At 39.1% G+C, this 26,849-nt stretch overlaps 1 protein-coding gene across 4 annotated transcripts in view; it reads right to left on the reverse strand.

Annotated features, from left to right (window-relative positions):
- The window catches only part of emid1 (EMI domain containing 1), a 325,227-nt gene that overhangs the window by 147,628 nt on the left and 150,750 nt on the right, over positions 1-26,849 (reverse strand). For all 4 annotated transcript variants that reach the window (XR_009447269.1, XM_048556572.2, XM_048556573.2 and 1 more), the window contains exon 4: positions 9,006-9,092. Coding sequence is in view for 3 of the 4 variants with exons in the window: in XM_048556572.2 (XP_048412529.1) it covers positions 9,006-9,092 (87 nt within the window). In the remaining variant the exon portion in view is untranslated. The remainder of the gene's footprint in view (positions 1-9,005; positions 9,093-26,849) is intronic.

The raw sequence follows: 26,849 nt of genomic DNA on the forward strand, positions 1-26,849 counted from the left end.
AAAGCCATATGGCATAGGAGCAGAAATTAGGCCATTCCGCCCATCGAGTCTTTTCTGCCATTCAATCATGGCTGATAAGTTCCTCAACTCCATTCTCCCGCTTTCCCCCTGTAACCCTTGATCCCCTTGATAATCAAGAACCTATCTATCTCAGTCTGAAATGTACTCAATGACCTGGCCTCCACAGCCTTCTGTGGCAGTGAATTCCACAGATTTGCCATTTTTTTGAAAGAGCCACCCAAGGAACAGAGCTCCACACATCCTTTTAAGCTCACATCTGTGTCATCCCTTTAAGCTCACAGTTGTGCTGTGCCTAAGAGGTGTTGTCTGCAGCAAAGACAGTTGCAGTTGGTACTGGCTGAACATTGCAGCATATACAGCCACTCTTATTAGACGTGTGTCAGATGACTGTGGTTGTAGGTAATTGCAATCTTCATTAATAAACAAGGTTTGAAGAACTAGGATACATCTAGAAGAAGCAATAATGGGAACAAAACATCAGACCACAGGACAGGCAGGAAGTAGAAAGTGCAGTTACCTACGTGACTCCCTTTCCTCTCTCTGGAGTATGTGCCCACTGACAATGCAAAACTGAGGAAACCTTAGTGCATCAAGGTCAAAGTGTTTCATAAATTGCTTTCTTCTAACTGGACCATAACTCCCGGTTAGTGCCAAAGTCTTGCTCAGGTCAAGGGCTTGTAGACAAATTTAGTTTGCAGTTTCCCTTGACAGTGAACCACAGAAGCTGAATATGCATCCAGGGATCCAGTCCAAATACTGTTAACCACTTTTTCAGCTGTTAAGAGTTCAAGAATATTGAGTGAAAAAAATGAACAGTAGCGGCTTTCTGTGAAATCATGTTGTCCCTTCAAAATATCCAGCAGCAATTGATTATTAATTTGTTACAACTTGATAGAAGCAGTTCAGGATCCACTTGTTATACACTTGGTCATCATTCACTTCATTAAAGGTTGAACACAGAGTGCTAAATTAAAGCTTCCTACCAGAATGTTAGAAAGGCCCATATTAAAATGCAGATGTAGAAAACTTCAGTTGGTAAGATGTGCAAGGTAAAACATTGCCAAGTTGCTGTGAATGGCTTATTATATGATTTTGGCACAATATGCATAACTTCACCAGTGATTCTAACTCCATCCACAGCCAGTATTCGCATCGAAACACTGTTCATCACCATACTTAACTCATGATGGAGCTTCCATGCTCTATCCTCACCATCACCAAGGTGCCTTCTTCCACCTTGACCACCCCCCATCTGTCCATTCGTCTGCTCATCCATTGCTGAAACTCTCATCTTTGTCTTTAGTCACCTCCAAACTTGATTATTTAATATCTTCTTGTCCAGCTTCTGAACCCCAAAATCTTCAGCTCATGCAAAACTTTGCTGCCTGTACCCTATCCTGTGCCATTTTGCACTCATTTATCCACCCCTTTTTTGCTACATAGGCTCCCGAATATTTGAATTCTCATTCTTATGTTTATATCTCTTCAGAGCTTCAGTATTTCTATCTTTATCTACAAATCATTCAGAATTCTATGTTCCTCCAACACTGGCTTTCTGTGTACCTCCCCATCTTTTTGCCCCATCATTAGTAGGCATGTATTCATTGCCCAGACTTCATTCCCTTGAACACCCTCCCTAATGCATTCCTCCTCCTGCTCAAAGCTTCCTCATTTCAACCAAGCTTTTGGTTTCCTCTCCCAATTTCTCCTTCTTTAACTGGGCATCCATTTTGATCACAGCTCACAGTTGAGTCCTTTGTTCAATATGCCATTTTTTTTACTGTTGAGTTAACTTGTTAATTGACCAATCCCCTACAGAATTAATATGTTAACTTGTGGTGTTATACCCTTTACCCGGTGAACAGCAACAAAATCCAGTTATATTACAATTAGGTCTGAGGAAAGAAGGATCTGCATTTGCATAGCACTTATCCTGACCATCAAGTTTCTCCAAGCACATAACAGCCAAGTGAAGTCAGTGCTGTAATGAAGGAAATGCCATAGCTAATTTGCACACGGCAATTTTCCACACAAGCAATGTTATGAATGACCGGGTAAACAATTTTTAGTCATGAGGTATAAATATTGGCTAGAATGCCTGGAATAATACCCCCAGCTTTCCTTCAAAATGTTGCCATGGTGTCTTTTCTGTTCAACCACAAGGGCAAATGGAACCTTGGTCTAATGTCTCATCCAAAAGATGGCACCCACAACAGGTCAGCATTTCCCTTGGTATTGCATTGGAACTTTAGTCTTGATTTTTATGGTCTCAAATGTCTGGAAGTCTCAGGAGAATGGTTTTCAAACTATGAATGTTTGAACATAACAGCTCAAATAATTTGTATGTTTTTCCAGTCACCAGCACTAATGAGGATTGAATTCCTTTAACAGCTATTAAGGTACAATAAGCTTTTGACCCTGTGCCATGCACTGGAAGGATCCTTTTTCCCACTTTATTGCATTAACCACCCTTTCCTGCTTGGAGGTCAAAGGAGACAGAGTGTTCCCAACTCTTTGCCAATCCCACAATGTTGGCCGTGTTGAGAATTATACAAATAGTCTGGGATAATTCAAGTTTCATTTTCTACCACCCATACATCTAACATAGTCAAGTGAACGATTACTCTTGTAGTGTAATATTTGCTCTTTAAGTATGCTGAACATTTACTGCACTTGATTATATTTTAGCTAAAATAATGCTATGGTACCTTTTCTGTTCAATGACAAGGGCAAATGGAACCCCGGTCAAATGTCTCATTCAATAGAAAAAATATGATCAAGTGCAGTAAATGTTTAGCACACTTAAATCTAACTGTACAGAGACAGTGTAGGGCTCCAGGGTTTTAAGAATCAATACGTAAAATGAAACATCTAAGAATAAAAATCATTTATAAACAAAACCGTTGAGTGCAGTTTTCACACAAAAATCACTGGAAGTATTGGGTGTAATTCTCAAAGTTCAGTGTGTCAATTTTCATCTTTTCAGCAACTGTTCTTGCAATTTTTAGTTCTTTAAAATTAAACTGTTTTTCTAATCAACCTGTCCGGAGATGTTATTAACACAACTCGGGAGCGTGTTGAACATGAACCTGGACCGGGAGTACCACTGCACCACAAGAGGGCCCTTTCAGCAGTTGATCGTTCACCAGCTATGGCCTTAGTGGCTGGCTTCTGGACTATCCGTCTTTCCATTGTTTCTGAATGATTTCCTGACTTGATAAAGCTGGAAGTTGTCTGTCTGTATTTAATTCCTGCCCTCTCTTCTGGCACAGCAAGTCACCTCATGGCTCTAACAGCAGGCTGCATTGGGCAGAAGGTTATATTGGATGCATGAGGCCATATACTGGACTTGTCTGGCATCTGCTGGAATATACAAACAAAACATTGGTTTGGGCTTCTTTGGGGCAATGGGTGGGGGTCATGCTTAGCTAGGTCAACGGGGAGAAAAAGCCAACCAGGGATAGTCTCTGAGCTGGACACTGAGTGAAGAGAAAGGAAAAGACCTTCTTGGAATTCAGATTAGGTCAGTAGATGATGTCAGTCTAGCTTCCAATTGGGCATTTTTACATGATGTGGCAATGTTTATATTATTCTTCAGGACATAAGAAACTAGGCATGGATAACATGGTATTGCAAGATATAACCAATATTTATTACTGCTGGCTATTATTTATAGTTATTACATTCACAGGCACATATGGGGCTGATTGGTTATAACTGAGGGAACTGTTTCTAGAAGCACGCCATGCTTTAAGGGATCCAAGGTAAGGTGGAGTACATGAACTTTATATCTTGATGTCACATGCTACAGTGCAGCGATGATAGCATGAACATGTCTTTAAAGGTACACAGACATACTGATCGTGAGACATAACACAATAGGGAGCAGCCCAGTGTTAATATTCCTTAGGCAGATGAGGCTGTGGAAAATACTAACTCAGATCAATTGCCTAGCAGAAAATATTGAGAGTGAAGTATAATATAGCTAAATTTAGTACGCAGTAAACTTGACATAATTGCTTTAGAAGGAAGTATTTCCATTCAAGGGGTGTTGAAAAGTAAAAATGTTCTCATTTATACAGCGTTTTTCATTTCCTCAGAATATGCCAAAGAAAATTACAGTCTAGTCAAATGCAGCAGCCCATTTCCACAGAAAGCAAAAGTGACCATTAAATGCAGACATTATTATTTCATGCTTCAAAATAGTAGAGAAAAAAATTACTGCTCCAACATTAGACACAACTCAGTGTTATAATCAGAACCTTGTGATAGGTAAGACAGCAAAATTATAAACATATTACAGATTCAGATTACACCCATGACTACATTTTAAAAATTATGGTTTGTGAATTGCTGCATTAGACGTATTGCAGCTTTTGTTTGTATTTCTTCATTGTTGCGATCATCCTTTTAATGTGCTGACTTTTAATGTCAAGGTAACCATTTTGAACAAAATTCTCTGCTGGGCACATATGCATTATTACAGCTTAGAAAACAGTTACTGCAAACCATTAGAGGAAACTGTACCTAAAACATGATGCTTGCTCAAAAGAATAGATAAAGGTTGTTCCTTCTCCTCAGTTTTATCTATCAAAAACTGAATCAAGAATCTGAGGTCAGACCTACTATGTGGAATAATTATTCAACCTTGTGTCAAAATCTGGTTTGTATAGGGTTCATAAGAGACCTGGAGAACAAGGAAAAGGATACCATACACAGCAAGAATATTCTGGTTGCTAAGCCACCAAGGGTAGGCTCTGACAAAAGCAACAAACTGCCAAAAAAAAATGCAGCACATGAACAGGAAAGCAGATTTTGACTGGTAGGCAATGAACTCAGCAGTGGAAGCATTTGCTATTCTTGTAAAGGATACATCTAGCAATAGGAAGGAAAGGCACTTGGTGAAACGAAGAAAGGTTTTCTGTTTAAATAATTGCTAATAAGCAAGAATCACAATATTGTTAGAAGCTTAAATAGTCATTGCTGAGATCTTTGGTAGTTGTACCTGATGCAGAAGTTCATTTTCCACTTCAAACATAGTTTATAGAATCTTCTTTTCCTAGTGAATAACATTCATCAAACTGAAGGCTCTTATGTAGGCAACAAAACTGTACTACGACAGTGTACCTGACATCAACACAAAATCTAACCTGCACCAGCTGGGAACTATACTAAATGATATATGTCTCTCAAAGTGGAAAACTGTTACAGATTTTTACTCAACCTGTGTATGACCTCTTCATTTACAATGGAGGAACAATTGATTATCTGCAGCTATCAATCAGTAGGGAGAATAGCACGAACAACTGCTACAAGAAGGGCTGTACATTATCATCAACAGAGGGAAACTTTTCCTCTCTTGCTAGCTTGCATCTTCAATTCTTAGGTTAAAAGTAAATTATGGCTTTAAATTGTGATATGAGGCCAACTTCTGAACAAACTACACAATTTTCAGAAGTAATTCTGAGGTAATTGTTGGGTAAATAGTGTAAAATGATTAAATAATATTTGATCATACAAAATAATAAGTGTATGCTTTGTAAAGTAACCCTAGTATATCTTTTTTCACCTATTTAAAATAAAAAGGATCCCACACACAAATTCTGTGCTTTTCGTCTGGGAGACAGCCTTACGTTCCATCTGCCACAACTCATGAAACATGAAAAATATCTCTACTGGAACTAAACTTCAAGAGATTTATGGCCCTATACAGTGTTATGAGTTGTAGATTTATAATTTTATTACCCACTTGTCTTGCTTATTTACAATACTGGGATGAATGACAGTATAAGATAAGAACAAACTAAACTGTAACATCGTCTATCAATTGACACCACTCCAAATCAAATTATCTGGTTATGCATCAACATTTCTGTTAGCAAGACTGGCTGCTGTAGTACAGCAGTAAATGCATTTTATAAGAAAATCACCTTGGATATGAAGCATTGTAAGAGATACTGTGACATACAACAATGCATTTTATAAATGGATTGTCCTGCAGATTTGAATAGCAACTTTGTTCTACTTACAGTAGAAGTTGCTGCAAGTTGCTGGATAAACATATGCTCCTCGTATTGAAATCTCAGGCCACAATATTCTTGCAGTTATTTAACAGTAAAGTCACATCAGCTATTTTTCTCCACTAAATAATACTGCTGTTGCCTGTGTTACAGTATTTTTCTTTTCTTCAGTACAACTGCTGAAATGCATTAGTCGTGAATGGTAATGAAAGCAAACACATACTTCTCAAGAATTTAAATAGATAGTGCGAACAGGATAAATCATTATGGTACTAGTTAAGGGTATAAAAGCAAAGGCTTTAATTATGTTTTTAATTTGAAAAAATGCATTTGGTGCTACTTTCTGTCAAATTACATAACTTCTTGATTTTTATAATAATTTTTATAATAATTTTTATAATCTTTTCCGTTGCCAACGGAGGTGATAGATGCAGACACGTTAGTGTCTTTTAAGATATATTTGGACAGGTACATGGATGGGCGGGGAGCAAATGGACACAGACCGTTAGAAAATAGATGACAGGCTAGACAGAGGATCTTGATCGGCGCAGGCTTGAAGGGTCGAAGGGCCTGTTCCTGTGCTGTAGGTTTCTTTGTTTCTTTTTGTTTTCTTCAGACCCAGGATGCAGAGGATGCAGTATTCCTTTCTAAACTGGTCTGCAACAAATTAAATTCTGCCCGTACACTTGTCAAGAATTGTGTGTTTCGGAAGATACTTCGAAAAATTTAAACATTACTTGTGAGATTTATGTAACTGAACAGTGACAGCAGTAAAACAGCTGGAAATGTGAAAAATACCTGTGCATATTTCTAATAAATAGTATCCCTATGAAAACAGTACTGGTGATTCAGTCTGTGTTTGAAAATCTCATGGCATTATTTCCAGCACTGTATAAATAGGTCAAAGCACTATCATGTTTCAACATATGGTATCATGTTTCAACATATGGATTACACTGTCAGTTTTATTGTTGTAGACAGATGTGTGGTAAGAAATGGAAAGCTCTTATAGTACTTGTGTTACACAATATGGTAAGCTACCACAACTCAAAGTTAAAATATCAAAATTTCTACTAGTAAAAATTTAAATATATTGAACTTGTACAACCCAAGGCTTTTGGTGTCATGTTGCTTGGCCTACATGAGCAATAACCTACTGAATGTTGGGACCTAATAGCTCAGTCCAAATGTATTCTACCCAGTTTATAAACACACAACACACACACACACACACACACACACAATAGGCCTTCACAACAGACCAGCACAACACCACACACAACCCAACCATCCATTTATTTCAAACTGAGACCACTGCATAGTTACCTGGAGTTGTAACCCCACGTGGTTTGTTCTCTTCTGAAGATGCCAAGGCCAACTGAAAATCTTTAACAGTATTCCTCGCTCAAATTGTTCAAGAAGAAACTCTGATCAAAAGTCAAATCGGGGTCATGGTTGTTGCATCTCACTTTTATATCTCTTTATTGTCTTGTCAATAATGTGTGCGAGTCGGCTGGATGGCTGGTTTGTGATGCCAGTTCCACACCAGATGAGGATATCATGAAGGACTCTCCTTCCCAACCTCTCCCCTTGCTGAGCCGGGGTGATTCTCAGGTTAAACCATCTCCTGTCGCCTTTCTCAAAGCAGCCCCATCATATGGCTAGTCTATGGCAACTTTTACCTTTTTTTTTCAGAAGTTGAAAAATGTATTCGAGTCATTAAACACATTTTGAATCTTTCCGTACATTTTTAACATCTTATTTCGAGAAAAGCTTCTCTAGTGCAGTGGCAGTGTGCTATAATGATATATACTTCAACATGGTATACAAAACTCTATTCTGCATCAAATTGTGAACTTTTGTAACATGATGCTGGGCATCCATAATAGAAAATAGATCTTATGTGACTGTTCCAACTCTTTATAAAATGATCTTTAATCTTGAGTTATGCTCTTCTTTCCATGTTGCATAAATTATTTCCCCTGGATTATGACTTCCAGTAAATCCACTGACAAGACAGTGTCTGAAATTTTCAGATTTCATTTGAAGAGTTATTCCACCTCTAGTTCATAGCACTCTATAATGATCATGCAACATAACCATATTAGCCTAGATAGATACCATCAGTGTTCACTGTCTTTACTCCTTGAGAAGTGACAACAACTTCTGGACTCTATTCATTTGCAATTACATGTGGAAATCCAAAAGTCACAATTCCACTCTTCTACTGAAGATATACTGATCAGGCATTCCTATTTGTCATTTCGAAACCACTGAGCAGGAAAACAAAACCTTCTGTTCTTGGTATCAATGTTAAAAAAAACCCTTGAAACAATTGCATTATGTTAAATGAGGTGTAATTGCATGTTTAACCATACACTAAGTGTGCAATTACAAAGAGCAGCCTCACTGGCTTTAAAAGTTTCATATTTTTTGAATGCTACATTTTTCTCTTATGCTAAGAAATTTCACATTTCTGGAACATTTATGATTTCTATTCACTGTTACGTTAATCCCGTGAGCATGTTTATTTTACAACCTGTAAAATTTAACTGTGAAAGAATTCAGTGGTCTTGCTAGTTTGCTGTTTATGAGAACACTTCAATATGATTGGCTGCTTACCCTCCTTGATGATATTACTGTTGCTGGAAGCCTGATGCCAAGGATCTAGCCAATATCAGGACAAGAGAAACATGTTCCACTGAGATCATTGCACACTTGTCGCAACTTTCTTCAAGGTCATTGGTGAGTTGTGATGATTCATCGTTGGCTGAAAAATCTAGTCTATTATCTCCACAACATACCTTAAGTCAGGACTATACAACAACATAACTACAACAGTATTATCTATAATTAACAACCATTCCCTTCCACCCGATACAGAGAGCAAACCATTTGGCACAATCCCCAAACCAATCTAGTTGGGTACATTACTGCCAACAACATGTTGTGTTAAATTCTTACTTGAAAGGTCTCCAGTTTTTGTATGCAATCTGCGAATGTGTGAGATCTGTCGACCACCATCCAAAGCTTCCAGGAAATTTCCAGTCTCTAAAATAAAACAAGAGACAGGTATAAACATCCAAGTCTGAGATAGTAGAGACTGCAGATGCTGGAGTCAGAAGTAACACAGTGTAAAGCTAGAGGAACACATAGGCCAGACAGCATCGGGGAGCAGGAAACTTGACCTTTCAGGTTAGGACCATTCTTTAGAAAGGCCTTCTTCTGAAGAAGCGTCCCGACCCAAAACATCAACTTTCCTGCTCCTCGGATGCTGCCTGACCTGCTGTGTTTCTCCAGCTTCACACCGTGTTATCTATAAACATTTAAGTTTCTCCCTCTTAAAATGGCAAGACTTTTTAAAGTTATTTTGATTAAATTAATTAACACTATATATTTATACAGCTTTCTCCAAACTAATACTTTTAAACAACATCAGTAAACCCCCTTGAAATTAAATGCAATTTTCTAAATAACTCAATACTGTCATTCAGATAATAAATGAGCTTAATGGCATCACCAGAATCACAACTTTAATTCCACAGCCACACAGAATTGTCTGAAAAAGCTGCAAGGAAGGAAAGATTTTTATTTTTAGGAGAAAGACTGGCCTTGGATGAAACTGACTTCTATGCACTAACTGTGTTTCTGATATGTGCTCAAGGCCCACCCGTACTGTGGTGGATAATAAATTGAAGGCCTACAACACCCAAGTGTCAGAATACCCAATCCAAACATATGGTAAGCCTCAGGAATCTGACATGAACTAGCCCACTGGTTGCTTTAGAACACAGGCCCATTTTCAGACAAATTTGGAACAACCCAGCCAGTGGTCCTTAAATAAACTGCTGGAGGCCTACATTAGTGGGGGAAATATCTTTTCTATTTATACATATATTACACATAAAATCATCATGTGGAATCAAAAGGTTCTCAACCATACTGACTGGCCTCTGCAAAACTGGGCTTGCCACCATCTCCTTTGCCTTGCCTCCCATAGACCTTCCACTTTCTGCCCACGCCCCTCCCCACCCCATTCCCAATACATCCCCTCTGTTCAGCGGCAGCATGGGAATCAGTTCGGTGTCTAAGTTAGCCAATTTTGCAACAAACTGCACACCACCACCACCTCCCCCCAACCCCGAGAATGGTCAGAAACAGTTGGTCATCTAATTGACACCTAAAGCTTGTTGACTTTATGAAAATTACCCTTAAAGATCTAAATTGAAGCAGGTTTTAGGCTGTCCTTAATTATGCCTACCCAGAAGAGGAGTAGCAAGACTAATTCCTGGGAGAAAATACAGGGAGGATTATTATTAAGAGCTTCACATATGAAGTTTCTCCTTCCAAGAGTGTTGCCAAAATAAGTATGCTTGGAAGTATTTTTTTAAATCTGTAACTTCAGCAAGCTGGATAAATGTTACCATAAATTTCACACCAGAAAATCCACAGGGTTCCAGGTGGTATATTGGTGGTTGCACCCTGCCCCAATACAGACTACAATGGAATTTAAAAGCAGTGCTCCACTTGACCTCAACAATTTCCTAAGTAAAGGATTATGTTAAAGTGGACTCCCAGATTACATCTCAGTCTGAAATAATCAAGATTGTGAAACAATGCTGTTAATATGGCATCAAGGAATGGTAAAAGAAATCAAGTACATAAGGTTTGCTCTTCAAAAGGTAAACAAATGCATATGTATTTATATACAGGGGAAGGTAAAAGTAGGCGAAGAGTCAACTATGATTGCAGCACAACAATAAATACCTTTAACCTGGCTTGCAAATTGGAAGACTTGATACCACAAGAGTTTCTCAGCCAGCCATGAATTAACAGAATGCCAGAAAAATATCTCGGAACATATGTTACCTGTAAAAATGACTGGAATGTGACAAGTCACAATCACCAGCCTAGAAGACAACACTTTGATGGTGTGCCACAATGTACCCTTTCCAATAAAAACAAAAACAGCATTGCATCAGGGCTTGGAAAGCAATGGAAGACACAGATATTGGGATAGAACTAGCTGGTAAGCTATTTGTCTCCTCACAAGCTCCCACAGCCATATGGGGAGCTCTGCTGTAACATCTGACCTTCCCATTTTTCTGCCGTCTGAAATTTCAATACGAGTGACCCACATGACCCTCTTTGTTCTCATGATCTGTACATAATACTGAGAATTTTGCATTGTCAGCATAAAGTTTCAACTTTGTTTCTCTAAAATTCATGTGACATTGCACCTTTCTTTGATCTTTCTGTGACTGTAATGTAGAAATTATGTCGATTTTGACTTGCCAATACCCAAAGGTTACTGGAATACTGTTGTGAATTTAATCTCAGAAATGGGACTAAAATGTGTAATTTTCCACTGAAACACCACACCGACAATCAGTATAGCTTTCACAAAAAGTGCTCTGTGGTATATTAAAGACGGCAATAAATGCAAATTCTCCTATCTTCTTTTATTATATCTTTTAGTTTTTTGTGTTTTTCTATTATTTGGGTATCAGTCATTGTTTTTCTCAGATTGTACTTCACATTTTAATCTTGGAATTTTAACAGGTTTGAGCTACATATTATGTATATTTGTGTATTTTAAAAGATAATAAGAACTTGCATTTACATAGTGCCTTTAACATTAACATATCAAAGTGCTTCATGGGGACTTAATCAGGCAAAACACCTTTAAAGCTGTTAGACTCTCTGGTCTGTCAAAGTTAGAATGGGCACCTTAACACACTTCCCTTGCTCCACTGATTGGAGCAATCAATCAATTACCAATGAAATTCATCCATCGGTAGGAGATGAGTCTTTGTCATGTGTGTAGAATAGCTAACCCAGCTACCTTCTGGGAAATTAATCACCATTCTCCATCATTTAAAGAATTAAGAACCACTGGCAGTGCAACATCCCAAAAGAGGCAATCTTAGCATGAGACTCCAAACCAGGGGGTTGGGTAGAAAGATGTTAGGGTTGAAAGAAATTAAATATTCAGTTGGGGGAGCTGTGGTCAGAGAAACATTTGAAAATTGTCATGAGGCTGTTATACTGGACTTGCTAAAGACAAAATCAATTCAGAAAAAGTTTACTCTAAAGAAAATCACAACGCTCTGAAGCTAGGTGAACTATTCATTCAATACTGAAACAACACAGCACATCTGCAATTTATATTTAGTCTGAGTGAGACATCCAGCTGTGCATGTATGTAGAGTGTCTATGAACCGTTTAGGTACCAGCTCTGAGTGGAACCATAGTGGAAGTGAAAAAAGGTGATTAAACAAGCTACTAGTTCACAGCTGACTGCCCAAAAGCAGCCACTGTGCAGTTTGTACAACACTGAAATTCTATTTCTCGATCAGCAGACAAGCTATTGCTGTACCAGCTCTTCACCTCAATGCTTCCACTTAACACAAATTAAATTAGAGATTTTGTGCTTCATAATTAGCATCAATTATATGGCTCTGATACTGCTCCAAATTAAACCAAAGTGACATCTAGTAACAGTTACATTCCCATAAAACAATATTGTCTGTGTGGACCGATATATTTAGCAGCTGGTAATTCCTTTGTTGAGGGGGTGGAGTTGCAGAGTAATAACCATTCAGCAGAAAAGTGCACAATCCCTGTCCTTTCATATTAATGGCGAGATATAGCTTGGAAATTACTGATCCTCATTATATCCTGTACGTAATACTGAGAATTTTGCATTGTCAGCATAAAGTTTCAACTTTGTTTCACTATAATTCACATGATAGTGCACATTTCTTTAATCCTTCTGTGACTGTAATGTAGACATTGTGGCAAAAAGGGAAATTATGCTTGTTTTTAACAGACAATCAGTGTGAGTGAGAGGCCTCTGTCATCTGCAGGTTTTCTGAACAGCACCAGACTTGAATCTTCTTCAGATAAGTGGAAGAACCATGATAATTGTGGACACAGTTAAGTCCCCATAATACAGATGGTATTAATCACTATGCCTCATTTTCCCTTCATAATGCTGGAAGGTTTCTTTTGCAAATAAGAAAAGGAATTTTCTCACATAATAAATACACTTTGTTTGTTAAATGAAGGATGAGAATCATACTGCCACTTGATCACTCCTGTTCTTAAGAAGGTATTCAAGAAAAGTATACAGATTGTACATGTTTTCATGATGCAATTTAGCTAAGCTTTCTACTTATAGAGTTATAGAGGTGTACAGCAGAGAAAGAGACCCTTTGGTCCAACGTGTCCTCAATGACCAGACATCCTAATTTGGTCTAGGACCATTTGCCAGCGTTTGGTCTACATCCCTCTAAACCCTTCCTATTCATATATCCATTCGAGATGCCTTTTAAATGTTATAATTTACCAACGTCCACCACTTCCTCTGACAGCTCATTCGATAATGCAGCACCTTCTGCATTAAAAAGTTGCCCCTCAGGTCCCTTTTAAATCTCTTCCCTCTCACCTTAAACCTATGCCCTCCAGTTTTGGTCCCTCCCGCCCTGAGAAAATAGACCTTGGCTATACATCCCATCTGTGCCCCTCATAATTCTACAAGTCTCTGTAAGGTAACCCTTCTGCCTCTGATGGTCCACGCAAGATTGCCCCAGCCTATTCAGCTTCTCCCTATAACTAAAACCTTTCAGTACCAGTGACATGCTTGTAAATCTTCCTTGAACCTTTTCAATTTTAACAACTTCTTTCCTTTAGCAGGGAGACTTCTGGGCCTAACAAACTTATCAGACAAAGCATGAGAACAGGAGGATCATTTAAATGAAGGTCACCTCTTTCGCATTCTCATCCAGCTTCTAAGGATGCCTTAGCATCGCTCCACCATATCTAACATCAATAAAGCAATGACTAATTTTTAAATAAGAAAAAAAACAAAGGACTGTGGATTCTGGAAGTCAGAAACAAAATTAAAAACTGCTGGGAAAACTCAGCAGGTGTAGCATAGTCCGTGGAGAGAAAGCAGAGTTAATGGTTCTGCAGAACACAAGGGCTAATTTCTGAAACTTTGACAGACCTGAAGTTTCAGCACTAAATCAATAATATTTAGAGGCAAAGAAAAGTACATTAGTAAAGTACTGTTATAATTAGAGATACTTTCATTTTGACTAACAAAGCTCAAATTTTAAATTCTATTTTTATTTAGAAAGCATTAGTCACATGTAATCAAAACTTGACAGTATTTCTTCCACGGTAGAAAAATTCTGATTCAGTTCCTATTGTAATTGATTATGGTGCATCAACCACATGACATTCAAATCTTCACTGCAAAGTTTTATCAAAGAAATAAAGCTTAAAATTTGTTCCTTTGGGTCTTCCACCATCATTGTTTTAACTGTGGCATATATCTTGCGCCATTCTCTCACTATACTGGGGGCAACATTTTTTATTTAACTTGCACTTGAAGAATTGTTTTTGAAACTTCCCAATTTGATTTTTAAAGTATTTTTTTCTCTGTAAAATTTATAACATTATTTCCACCTAGAAAATCAAGGGCAGTAAATGCACCAGAATAGCGCCACTTGCAAGTTCCTATCCAAGTCGCAAAGTTGGAACTATATTGGTGTTCCTTCTTAGATCATAATTTTGGAATTTGACTCCTCCCTTCTGAGGGAGGGTCATCGAATCTGAAATGTTAACTCTGTTTTTCCTTCACAGATGCTGCCAGACCTGCTGAGCTTTTCCAGCAATTTCTGTTTTGTTTCCTGATTTACAGCATCCGCATTTCTGTCATTTTTTAAATTTCCTAACAGCACTATGGTGTCCTTACACCCCAACAACTGTGGTAGTTTGGGAAGGCAACTCACTACTACCTTCGCCTATGAGGGATGGACAATAAATGCTGACTTACTCAGTGTTGCCCACGTCCCATAAAACAAAACTACACCAAACGTATCTTTAGTATTTGTTGCGCATGGAGGAACCTAGTTCCAATCTTTCTGGTGCACACTGAATTTAGAAGATAATCTTGATGGCATGGAATCCCAACAAGTCCTTTGATAAGATCAAAAGTAGATTTTCTTGAAAGGCAATATCAAGAATGAGAGACTTCAGTTTTTTGGAGAGACTTAGAAGGGAGATGTCTAAGAAGAAATCTGACCAAAAGAGTGTTCAAAAATACGAGCTGTTTTGATCACTTAATGAAAGAAATGTGACAGAATTGGTGTGATTAGCAAAAGAATCCAGAGCAACTTAAGGGAAGTTTTCATGTGGCAAGTTATGATGAATTCAGTTCCTGAAGAGGTGGTGGAGACAGATTCAACAATATCCTGTAAAGATTGTTACCATAGCTGTCCAGTCCTGTGAAGCTACACGACGATATGAGGCAAGAAAGGGAGGTCAACTGAGAAGGTAAATTTCTCATCTACAATTTTTAATATACAACTCAGCATTCTATTCCATCCCAGCATCTAGAGCTCAACTTCCTTCTCTTTGTATCTTCTTTTAATCTTTATTAGATCTGAAATGTAGACAGTGAAAAGGATTTCCCCATCTGGACACCAGCAAAAGGGAGGTTTAAAACAGAAGTTTTAGTTGCGGTAAACAGAGAATGGAACATTCATTGTGCCAAAGTCCTTTATTGCTCGACTCCCTCCAGGAATAGTTGTATTTTTTTTTTCCGTAATTTTCCAAGTAACACAAAGAATTTAAGGGCTAAGTAGCCACATGATATTTGAAACAAACTGGCATCTTGTTCAAAGTAGCTTTCCTTCCCCTTCGTCATAAAATAAACTTGCATTCAGCATGCAATATTCTTTGTAGAGTCTTTTGAGGGTTTTAGAATCGTTCATGATTCTTTTTAATGCCTAAATTACATCAAGAGCTGATTCTTCTGATTAAATGGAAAGTTACTTCAGCTTTTCAATTGCTGATTTAATCAGTGAAATAGGAACCCAAAGCTGATTAATTTTTTTAAAAAGTATTTTACCATATACATTAAACACAACAGCAAACTATTTAAACATCTCTTCAACAAAATATCCCTGAGGAATTTTAATTTTTTTTTAGGGGTATTTAAAGTTTCATTTATTTTGCCTGCTGTCTAATTCTCTTTGAATTCTGCTCCTTTCTCTTGCACGTCTACATCCATCCTCTTCCATCCCCAACTTTAACCTTTAGGTGTTGCTCTCATGAACTCCCTCCCTGACCCTTACATTACTATGCCTTCTTTTATAAATTCCAATTCATTGTCAAATTTTGTACTCTCTCCTAATATCTCTTCTGCATGTCTCTGCTTCTTTTGAACTTATGCTTCTTTGGCTTGGGCTATTTTTCCCGATTGAAGGCAACATACAAAAGGAACAGGTGTGGATTGATTTAAAAGTAATTGTACAACTCCAACAGCAAATTTAGAATGTAATTACAGTGTAGAATTGCTATCGAACTTTCAGACCAAGTGAAAATCTATTTCAAAGATAAATAGTACTTTATCAGTAAGTAAACAGTAAAGTGATCAAAACGTTGAACACAATAATGCATAACTTAACTTAGAATTTTGTAATTCACTTTGGCAATGTTGATTCCACAAGGGAATAATATTGATAACAGTTTCCACATTGAATTTAGAACAACATTAAAGTAGTCTCATTAAAGCATTCAGTTGGCTGAAATAATCTAGGAATTTGGATAGCTCATTGTTCAAGAAAGTGCCTCTATATTACCAATCAAGGGATGGTGCTTGTAATGTTCTGAGCAAGGAGGTTATCACACATTTAGACACTACAAACACTGTTGGGCATAATTTCTGATATCTGTGCAGTGGGAAAACCAGACAGATTTACATATCACAACTTGCCTAACATAAAACACTATGTTATTTTAAAAGTGCTGAATAATTCATCTTCAAAACCTTCTCATCATTTATCCAGCCCCCAAAAAATTATCCTAACAACAGTTGAAGGCAAAACTTTACAGTGACATGTAGAAGCACACAAGAAATAATTATACCGACAAATCTCCTGCTTGCAAACATGTTTTAAGTTGACTGCATTAAGAAAAGATGCATATTTTATCCAATGTTCAAAATGAATCAGAGCATCTACTGTCTTAGGATCAGACAAAAACACATTAATTGAACACAGATACCACAGAAAGAAGCCAAACCCCAAGATCATTAGAGTGCAGTCAGTTAACGAGGGGAAAGTATGTGAAAACCCCTCAAAAAAGCACAGCATGGAGAAAACTGAAAGCATTCCTAATGTGCCAACTCCTTTCTCATTAAGTTAAACACTTTTTTGTTTAATAGTTGGTTATTACAAGAGTTCTGGCAACATCAGATTCTGATTAGGTTACAGAAACTCAATGTCAATAGTTTAAAGTGCAAAATGCACATAACATGAAAATTTCCAGTTGTTATTCTTCGAACTCCCAGCCTGGCGTAGCAGTCTCCTGGCCTGTTGTGGTGGCTTGTCGGCCTGGTGTGACAGTCTCCTGGCCTGTTGTGGTGGCTTGTCGGTCTGGTGTGACAATCTCCTGGCCTGTTGTGGTGGCCTATCAGCCTAGCATGGGGGTCTTTCAGTGGCACATGGTGGTCTCTCATCCTCGGAGTGGAGTTCTGGCCTCGAGTTGATTCCACAGCAGTCTCCCAGCCTCAAGGTGCGGACTGGTGCAATCTGGAGTCAAGGCCTGGTGCCGACTAGAGGCTAGATACTGGTGCGGATTGCGCTGGAAGGACAGTTACTCTGAAATTTGTACTTCACTATTTTCTAATGTATTCCTATGATATATAATGCGGGACATTTTGTTTCTTTACTTGCTCATTTTTTTTCCAACAAACTTGTACTGAAGAATCTGTACCTGGGTACCTCGTACCTAAGATGACACCATTAGCGGCGACTTGTGAACTTTTCATTTGAGTACATATGACAATAAAGCTAATTTTATCATTCAATTCAATATTTCAAAACTAATCTGACTCATCAAATTACTGTCCAGTTTTTGAACGAATCTTCATTTCACTATCAAGTGATTTCAATCAACACAACTTCTTCAGGAGTTTGTAATGGACACAATTCATTAATTTTACTCACCCAACATTACATTCCTGTATAAGAAATTCCAAGGACATCCTGAGAATTTACATCAGAATTACTGACTATTTGAATCAATATGATCCGTAGCATCTGATAATATACTGAAAAAATTCAAATATGGGATGTCTTGCATTCCTCACTGCATGGCTGCAATCTAATTCCTTAAGACACATAAATCACCCCTGAGCAAATTCAGTAAACCATTGGCAAAATATAGTCTAAATTACTTCTGGAAGCATAAATGCAAACACACTCCAATTAGTGTGCACTTCTTCGCATTTGTCGGCTAGATGGAAAACAACTGGAGCACTGTGTGTCAGATATTCTTAGGAAATCCTGAGAAAATATCTAGAAGTGAGATAAAAGCTTTGGAGAAAAGGTGACTCCAGCCTGTTCCCAATCCCACGGTGAATTCACGTCAGGGTCAAACAGCAGCAGCTTTCCTGATTTCATGCAGCAGATGGAGCTAAGTGCTGGAAAATGTAAAAAGGGCTGAGATGATCCTATAGAGTCTAGTTCCATAGTAGTTTTCCCAGGAGACAAGGATTTGGATCCAAGCACTGTATCATTATTGCAAAAATTTGCCTTGGGCCAAAGAAAATATATGTTTAAGGTATAAACTCCCATGGCTTTCATAGAAAAGAAAACTATATTTCTTTACTTTAATAAATATTTTGAGTGTTTGGACATGGTTCCTGGCCAATAGTCGACTTCCCAAATGAAACAGTCGTCTGGTCAATGCCCATGTCATGAGACAGAAATGGATAGCTGTAAAACCAGACTGGATATCAAGAATGATATTGTCAATAGATTCAACTGAACTTTATGAGCACAATATATTTTAGCACTTTAATGATTACATTATCATGCTGGGAACCTACTGAACAGCCCTGTGTGAAGTCAACAGGGCCTTGCTTAGAAGGCATATCAAAAATTGATACAATATTCTTTTATTGATAAATGGAAAGAAAACAGCAAATGATTGCATTGCTTTCATGCTTTCTCTTTGCACCAGTTCAAAATTTTTCAAAATTCTTCTACCCTTCCATTAGCTTCCTTTGGCAATATCCACAAGTGCCTTGTTGCCAAAATAAGCATCCAGTTGGTGCTCCATACCTTATTAATCAAAGCTTCAAATTGATGTTGGGAAGACTGTGACCAACGTTGATTTCAAAGCTACTATTTCTTTACCTTTCCTTGGTGACTGTCCGAGGTTAAACCAGTCCTTTAATAAACTAAGTGTCACATTTGCTCTGAGATGAACTTCCAACCATACTTGCACCTCCGTACCATTGCCCAATTAACTCCATCTCAGCTCATCTGCTGCCGAAGCCCTCATTCATTACTTTGTTAACTCTAGGCAATTCCAATCAACTCCTAGTTGCTCCACCACAATCTCCCTTCCATAAACCTGAAGTCATCCAAAGCTTTATTGCCTGTGCCTTGAGTTGCACCAAGTCCCATTCCCCTATACTCCTGTCCCCCGGAAGTACACATAAATTGTCTTGGTTTTAGATTTGGAATTCCCACCCTCCATACATTTTGGTCTTTCTTTCCTCCTGATACCTTTTAAAACTGCCTCTTTGATTTAGCTTTTGATCATCAGATCTAATGTCTTTATTGGCTTGGCTTCAATTGTTTCATAATATTCTGTGAAGTGCTTTGGGACATTTTATTACAGCAAAGGTGCTTTACAAACCTACATTGTTGTTGTGAACATGCACAAAATATATTCAGTTCTTTTGCATATCACATTCAACAGGAATTTCCTAAAAACCCATACTCATGGAACCTTTTACTGGCACTTTCACATCTGCAATGCTTCTGGCTGTAACATTCTTCCAAAACTTTCCATGTTGTTCAAATTGTTCTGTGCATTGAATGGGAGGCCAGAAAATTCACTACCCAAAACTAAAGCCTCCTGAAATACATGTGAATTTTGGCAAATCATAAAATACTTCAAGGGTTCTGGTAAGTGGATGTGAAGGCTTATAAAGGAAAAGAGTATTGTAGCATAGTAAAACAGCTTTTTGGATAATGATATCCAGAGTGAGACAGAAAAGGTGATCAGAGATAATGAGAACTGCAGATGCTGGAGAATCCAAGATAACAAAGTGTGGGGCTGGCTGAACACAGCAGGCCATGCTCCTAAGATGCTGCTTGGCCTGCTGTGTTCATCCAGCCCCACACTTTGTTACCTGAGACAGAATGGGGCAGAGTGAACAATCGTCAAAAAAAGGTAGCAAACAGGGCCAAAGTTGGAAAGAATGGTAAAAAGGCAAATTTGGCTCTTTACTCGAATGCACGCAGCACACAAAGCAAAATAGGATATAATGTGGGAAAATGTGAGGTTATGTACTTTAACAGGAAGAACAGAGGAGCTGAATGTTATTCAAATAGGGAAGGTCTTCAGAAAGCTATTGAACAGAGATATTTATGCATCCACAAGTCACAAATCGCTAGTATCAAATTCAGTCGATAATAGGAAAGGCACATGTAACGTTGGCCCTTTATTTGAAAGGGAATGAAGTATAAAATTTGGAATGTCTTACTAAAATTATACAAAGCATACTGTGAAGAGATTTAGTCCGCTCGTCAAAGGAAAAATATAATGGCATCAGCAGCAGTCCAGAAACAGTTTACTTGTTGATTTTCTTATGGGGAGAGGGTGCGTACATTTGGGCCTTTACTGTTTGAAGGTTAGAAGAATGAGAGGAGACCTTGTTGAAACATAGACGAGTATTAGAATGATTGATAGGGTAGATGCTGAAAAGCTGTTTCCTCTTGTATGAGAGTCTAATACTATGCGGCATAATCTCATGAGTATGGAATGCCCGTTTATGACAGAGATGAGGAGGAATTTCTATTATCAGAGAATGGTGGATGTCAGGATTTCCTTAACTACAAAGAGGTGGAGAGGTTGGGCCATTAAGTATCCTCAAGGCTAAGACAGATAAAGTTTTAATTAGTAAGGGAATCAGTGGTTTTGCATTAAAGTGGGGTTCAGGATGACCTGACCGGCTATGATCTCAATGAATGGCAAAGCAGGCTTGATGGGCTGAATGGCCTACTTCTGCTCCTATGTTTTAATGAAAATTTGCATAGAGGGAGGTCATTTTTAATTTAAAGGTGGGGGAGATCAAAATCAGATGACTCCACGTTCACCAAATCAGTTTTGAAATAACAAATGTTGATTCCTTTTAAATTTGAAAGGATTCAGAGGAGATTTGAGGATGTTTGAGCAACGGGGAGAGGGTGAATAGGCTGAGGCTATTTCTCCTGGAGTGTCAGAGGCTGAGGGGGCTGACCTTACAGAGGATTGTAAAGCCATTAGGGGCATGGATAGAGTGAATAGCCAAGACCTTTTTCCCAGGATAGGGGAGACCAAAATTAGAGGACAGAGATTTAAGGTGAGAGGAGAAAGATTTAAAAGAGACCTGAGGGTCAAATTTTTCACACAGAAGGTGGTGTGTTTATGCAATGAGCGGTCAGAGGAAGTGGTGGAGGCAGGTACAATTATAACATTCAAAAGGCATCTGGATGGGTACATGAATAGGAAGGGTTTAGAAGCAAATGGAACTAGGTCAATATAGGATATCTGGTCGGCATGGACAAATTGGGCCAAAGGATCTGTTTCCGTGCTGTACAACTCAATGACCCTAGAAGAGCAAAATAGACTTGTGGGTTTTTTTTTGAAAAATTAAATCCCAGTGGAATCCACCTTGGCCCTGCTGTTAATTGATCCCAGACCTGACTCATCGTCTAGGGATGCAGTGCTTATGTTTGTAAGTTTGAATACACTATAAAGCACAACACAGGAGTAGAAGATATCCTTAGCATCAATGAAGAATTCAACAATGCATGGCACCCGGGAGCTCTGGTAACACTGAAGTCAATAGGGATCAAAGAGAAAGCTCTACCGAGCCTTAAGTTGTACATGGCACAATATAAAACAGCAAGGCTCCTTTGGGATATGCCATCAGCCCAATCATCTTTAGTTGCTTTAATAATTGCCTTCTCTCTGTCAGCAGGTCAAGAGTGGAGCTGTTTGCTGATAGTGGCACTGTGTTCACTTAAGTCACAACTCCTACAGAAATGAAACAGTATATTGTTAGTGTATTAGCCTGACAGGTGATTGGTGGCTTGGATATTGCCCTATCACAAGTTAATAAATAACTTCAAGAGAAGAAAAGCCAACCACCAACCCTTGATCTTCAGTGGAAGCACCGTGATTGAGTTCCCTGCCAACAATACTGTGGGGTCACCAATGAGTGAAAGCTGAACCAACACAATGGCTACAAGACTGGCTGGGTGCCTTTCAACGGGTGACCCAATTCACAAGATAGCAGTGCTGCAAATATCTAGTAACATTGAAATAGGAGTAGGCTATCCAGTCCTCATGTCTGTTCTGCCCATTTGACAAACTCATGACTGATCCCTAAGCCAACTCTCTGAACCTGCTTACAAAGTGATACCGTGGCACTCAGAGGTTCAAAATAAGATAGTGGAACAGGAGGAGAGCTTACAGTGCTGTAGGTAGCATTTAAGTTGGGGCTTGAGTTTGAGTCCAACTTCCAGGCTTGATGGACAAAGAGTGGGTGTTCAGAGTGCAGCCAAACAGGCTGGGCAGATCAACCTGCAAATTCTTCCAAATCCATGCCCATAGCAGACAGTGACAGCAGGAGAGATGTGACAGCAGGAGAGATATGACAGAAACAATGCTTGGACCCACTACCACCAATATCCATAACTCCAGGCTATAACATGTATGTAAAAAGTGCTCGCTGCCACAGCGAGTCGGTCCCCCAAATGAACTGTCTTGCATACCACCATCGCGTACAGAGAAAAATCCCATCTTTGCTGCAGTTAAGGGCCTGCAACTAGCTGAAAACTATCCCGATATCAAATGCTGCAATGAAGGCCTCATCATACAATCACTAAACTGCACAGCACAGAGAGGGGCCACTCTGTCTATTGCGTCTGTACTGGTTCTTTCAAATAGCAATCCACTTCACCTCATTCCCAATATCAGCAACACTTATCTCCTTCAAATATTTAATAAGGATGAAAACAATCATTCTGTAGGAGGAATGTCTAGCTGTTTTCACCACAAGAAGTAAAGCAGGAACCAAAGTTCCATGCTGTCTAATTCATTTCATTTAATAACCTGTGTAACATCCTTACCTATTATCACAGAGCTTTAATTTGGAAGGAAACAGTCACCTTGCAGGCTGAGAAATAACTGCCAACTAGCTGATAACCTGTAACTTACTGACAGCGCATCCAAAGTAGAACAGAAGTAAATTCATTTCAACATCCAACATGCTGAGGACTAAAATGTAGGAATTCTATGTCAGTGGTAAAAGCCTGAAACGGTTTTACCAGCCTTAGCCATTATGTAATTCTACAAATGTCAATTCCTTGAAGTTTCTTGAAACAAATGAAACAGACAATCTTGAAGAAGTCAATGCAAGAAACAGTCTCATCACCATTTTGTAGTTGACAGTATTGTAATCACTTTTAATAAGTTGCTCCATGTTTTGATAGAGGCAAAGACTATTAGGCCCCAATGTGGGGTGGGGGGTGGTTTCCTTCACCTCTTGCTGTAATTTTGATGATAGAATCTCTGGAGAAACAACATAAGCAGCTAAAAATAGTCATTTATACCATGTTCCTGAGAGTCTGGCCAGTGCCCCGCCAAATCTACAGCAGGAGACCATCTGCGGAATTTCCAGACTATTACTCCTTGGTACAGTTTTATGTTTTCGTGCATCCACAAAAAAAATGTAATAAAGTTATCAGTGATATAGCTCATCTATATTTCAGTGTCAATGACTGAAAGATTTCTGGCTCATATCCGTTTCAGTGAGAATTCCCTGGGAAGAAAATGAGAAGAGATGGGAAAAGGGAGGGCACATTGGCTTCGGTTGTTTAAGTACTCCCTGCCACCTGGAGCAAAACTGGGGAGCTAGAGAGAGGACATTCTGTCCTCATAGCATACAAGTACAGGCCTGGCAAAAGAAGCAAAAAATAACTAGACGATAAGATTGTAGCTAAAATAATAAATTAAATTAAGTACTAGTTTCCTTCTCTCATTATTTTCTATGGTAACTACATTTTTCTAGGATTACCTTTTTGTACAATTTAATGATATTGGCCTGGAAATTATGCAGGGCTCCTCAACTTTACCCAGATTATTAAGCTGATTACCATTCATTCATAACATTTACGAAGATTTTATGGCCAAGTAATTTCATAGTCTAATAACATAAATAACCTTTTCCCTTCAGGACATACATTGCTGCCTTGTTGCTTTATTCAGAAAATCTCACAGTTGGTGCGAGAAACGCAACACTGCTTACACATTGATTTTTATCCTGAAAATAATGTCAGTAACATTTTATCAACTCGTGCTACCAACTTTGGTAGTTTTGATTTCAGGAATAAAGCTAATAAATCAGGGCTGACGTAATTATTTGTTGCAATCTTTTTCTTGATGCATGGAAAATCCTTAGTCACTTCACAAATTAACAACAACTTGAATTCTGTGCCATCAAACATGAGATTATTTTCAAAAGTTTCCCTCAGATTGTTTTGCAATAATAATCAAAACCTGGGATGAAAAGCTTCCCCTCCCTGGTGCACATGAAGAAGATGGGAAATTATGAAGTGAATGAATGAATCAGAATTTTGATGTCAAAAAAGATCTTTGCGATTTTCTACTTCAGCCTGAAATGGCGATTCCAAAATCATCCCATTAAACAGCAACCACTTTATTTCCATGTATCTGCATTTCATTGAAACTCTAATGCATATTGTTTATTTACCATTCTCAATTCTCCTCTCCTTGTCTGAGAGACAAGGTGGTGCAAATTCCTGCCATGTAAATCAGGGTCCGTATGTGGTGAGGGCAGCTCTCCATGTACTTGTCCCAACTTTTGTCTAACTGCTTGTGTACACAGGATGCATCTCCATACCACATGGCCATCCCCACCTCAAACTTTTATCAAGGTAAATTAGCCATGGCTAACAAAATTTCCTTGTCTGCTGTCGGACCAAGTCACACACCACTTCAGCCCTTCTCCACTTTGGAGCTGACGCATGTATGATGGGCTGAATGGCTTCTTTCTACATTTTGCCTTTGTTATGGCTCAATGACCTGCGCGGGGAGGTGACATGAACAGGCGATGATCTAGTCGTATTACTGCTGGACTGTTAATCCAGAGACCCAGCTAATGTTCTGGGGACCCGGGTTTGAATCTCACCACGGCAGATGGTGGAATTTGAATTCAATAAGAATCTGGAATTAAGAACCTAATGATGGCACAATTGCCAATTATTGTAATACCTACTAATGCCCTTTAGGGAGGGATGCTGTTGTCCAAACCTGGTCTGGCCTACATGTGACTCCAGACCCAGGACAATGTGGATGAATTTTAATTGTTCTCTGGACAATTAGGGACAGGTAACAAATGCTGGCCCAGCCAACTATGTCCTCATCCATTTGGCGGGAAGGGACACACAGACATCTCATGCATCTACACCAGACGCATCTTATGGATCTTAGCTTGCTTTCCTATTGCTCACTCACATTGCATGCATTTGGAGGCTGCCATCACACTGTGATCTTAGTGCACCTCACTAACTTCAGCATCGATTTACCGGCTGCCAGCCTCTGTGAGGGTCACATTGCTTTCTTAGTAACAAGGTCTTTACTGCTCAGTTACCATTTGCCAGTCTCTGAGCCTGAGTGGTTTTTTTTACTTCAAATGTAGAGGCAGGCAGCTTGTGAAAATTTGGAGCCCTGGACAGTCCATGGGATGGACATGTTGCTCTGTCAACATCAGATCTATAGCATGTACCAGCAGTTTATACAGCAAAGACTCTACATCAAAGAGGAGCAACCCTTAACAGGGTGAAGGTGGACTACAATCAGCCAGTCAGTCAGGAGGTAGTGTCACAATTAGCTAATGGGCTTATCCTGTTCTAGTCCATGGCAACACTACCACAGACTGGGAATCTGTGTCCTTACAGACTGGACACTAGGCCCTGGTCAGTCCTCCAGGGATTACAGGTGGGTCAGTCAGGATGCTGTTGAGACCTCAGTGCTGAAAGGATGAGACAAAAGGCAGGATTGAGAATGATGGAAGAAATGTTAGTGGATGAGCAGGTGAGGTAAAGACAGGTCGCAGTGAATGGGTAGGAAGCACAGAGGGCAGGCAGAGATTCAGAGGATGAGCTGGGTGACAGCCATTAAGTGAACATGATACATCAACAGTGAGAGTTATAACCCACGAGCCATGGTGGGAGGTGTGCGCAGTGGCAGAGTTACAGTCAGTGCTGCCCCTGTGAGTGTGAGGGAGCATTTAACCATGTGGAAGGTAGGAGATCATTAACCTTCTTCCTTCAATGCTGTGCAGTGTGATTCACCTGGAATGCTGCACTGACCTTGGAATGCAACTTGGGTCCAGGCTGTCTTGGTCGTATGTTGTGGTCACCTGTGGTGGTCTACAAGAAAAGGGACTGCCCTCCTTCCACCACCTCATCCACCAACACCTCCAGGTCCATGTCCATGAAGTGGACCGTGAGCTTTCTGTTTCTTCTGGACCATATTTTCAATGATAACACTTGAGCACCACAGGGTGAGGAGCCAATTCATGGCTCACAGTGGTCAGTAACTGGGCTTTAACTGTGACACCAACAGCAGGGAGCCAGGAAGGTCCTGGCATGTGGTGAGCCTTTCCACCTCTCCTTCCATGAGACCCTAAGGACCCAGGTTGTA

Source organism: Stegostoma tigrinum, chromosome 26 (assembly GCF_030684315.1).
Source record: "Stegostoma tigrinum isolate sSteTig4 chromosome 26, sSteTig4.hap1, whole genome shotgun sequence".
In the NCBI taxonomy this organism is placed as follows: Eukaryota; Metazoa; Chordata; class Chondrichthyes; order Orectolobiformes; family Stegostomatidae; genus Stegostoma; species Stegostoma tigrinum.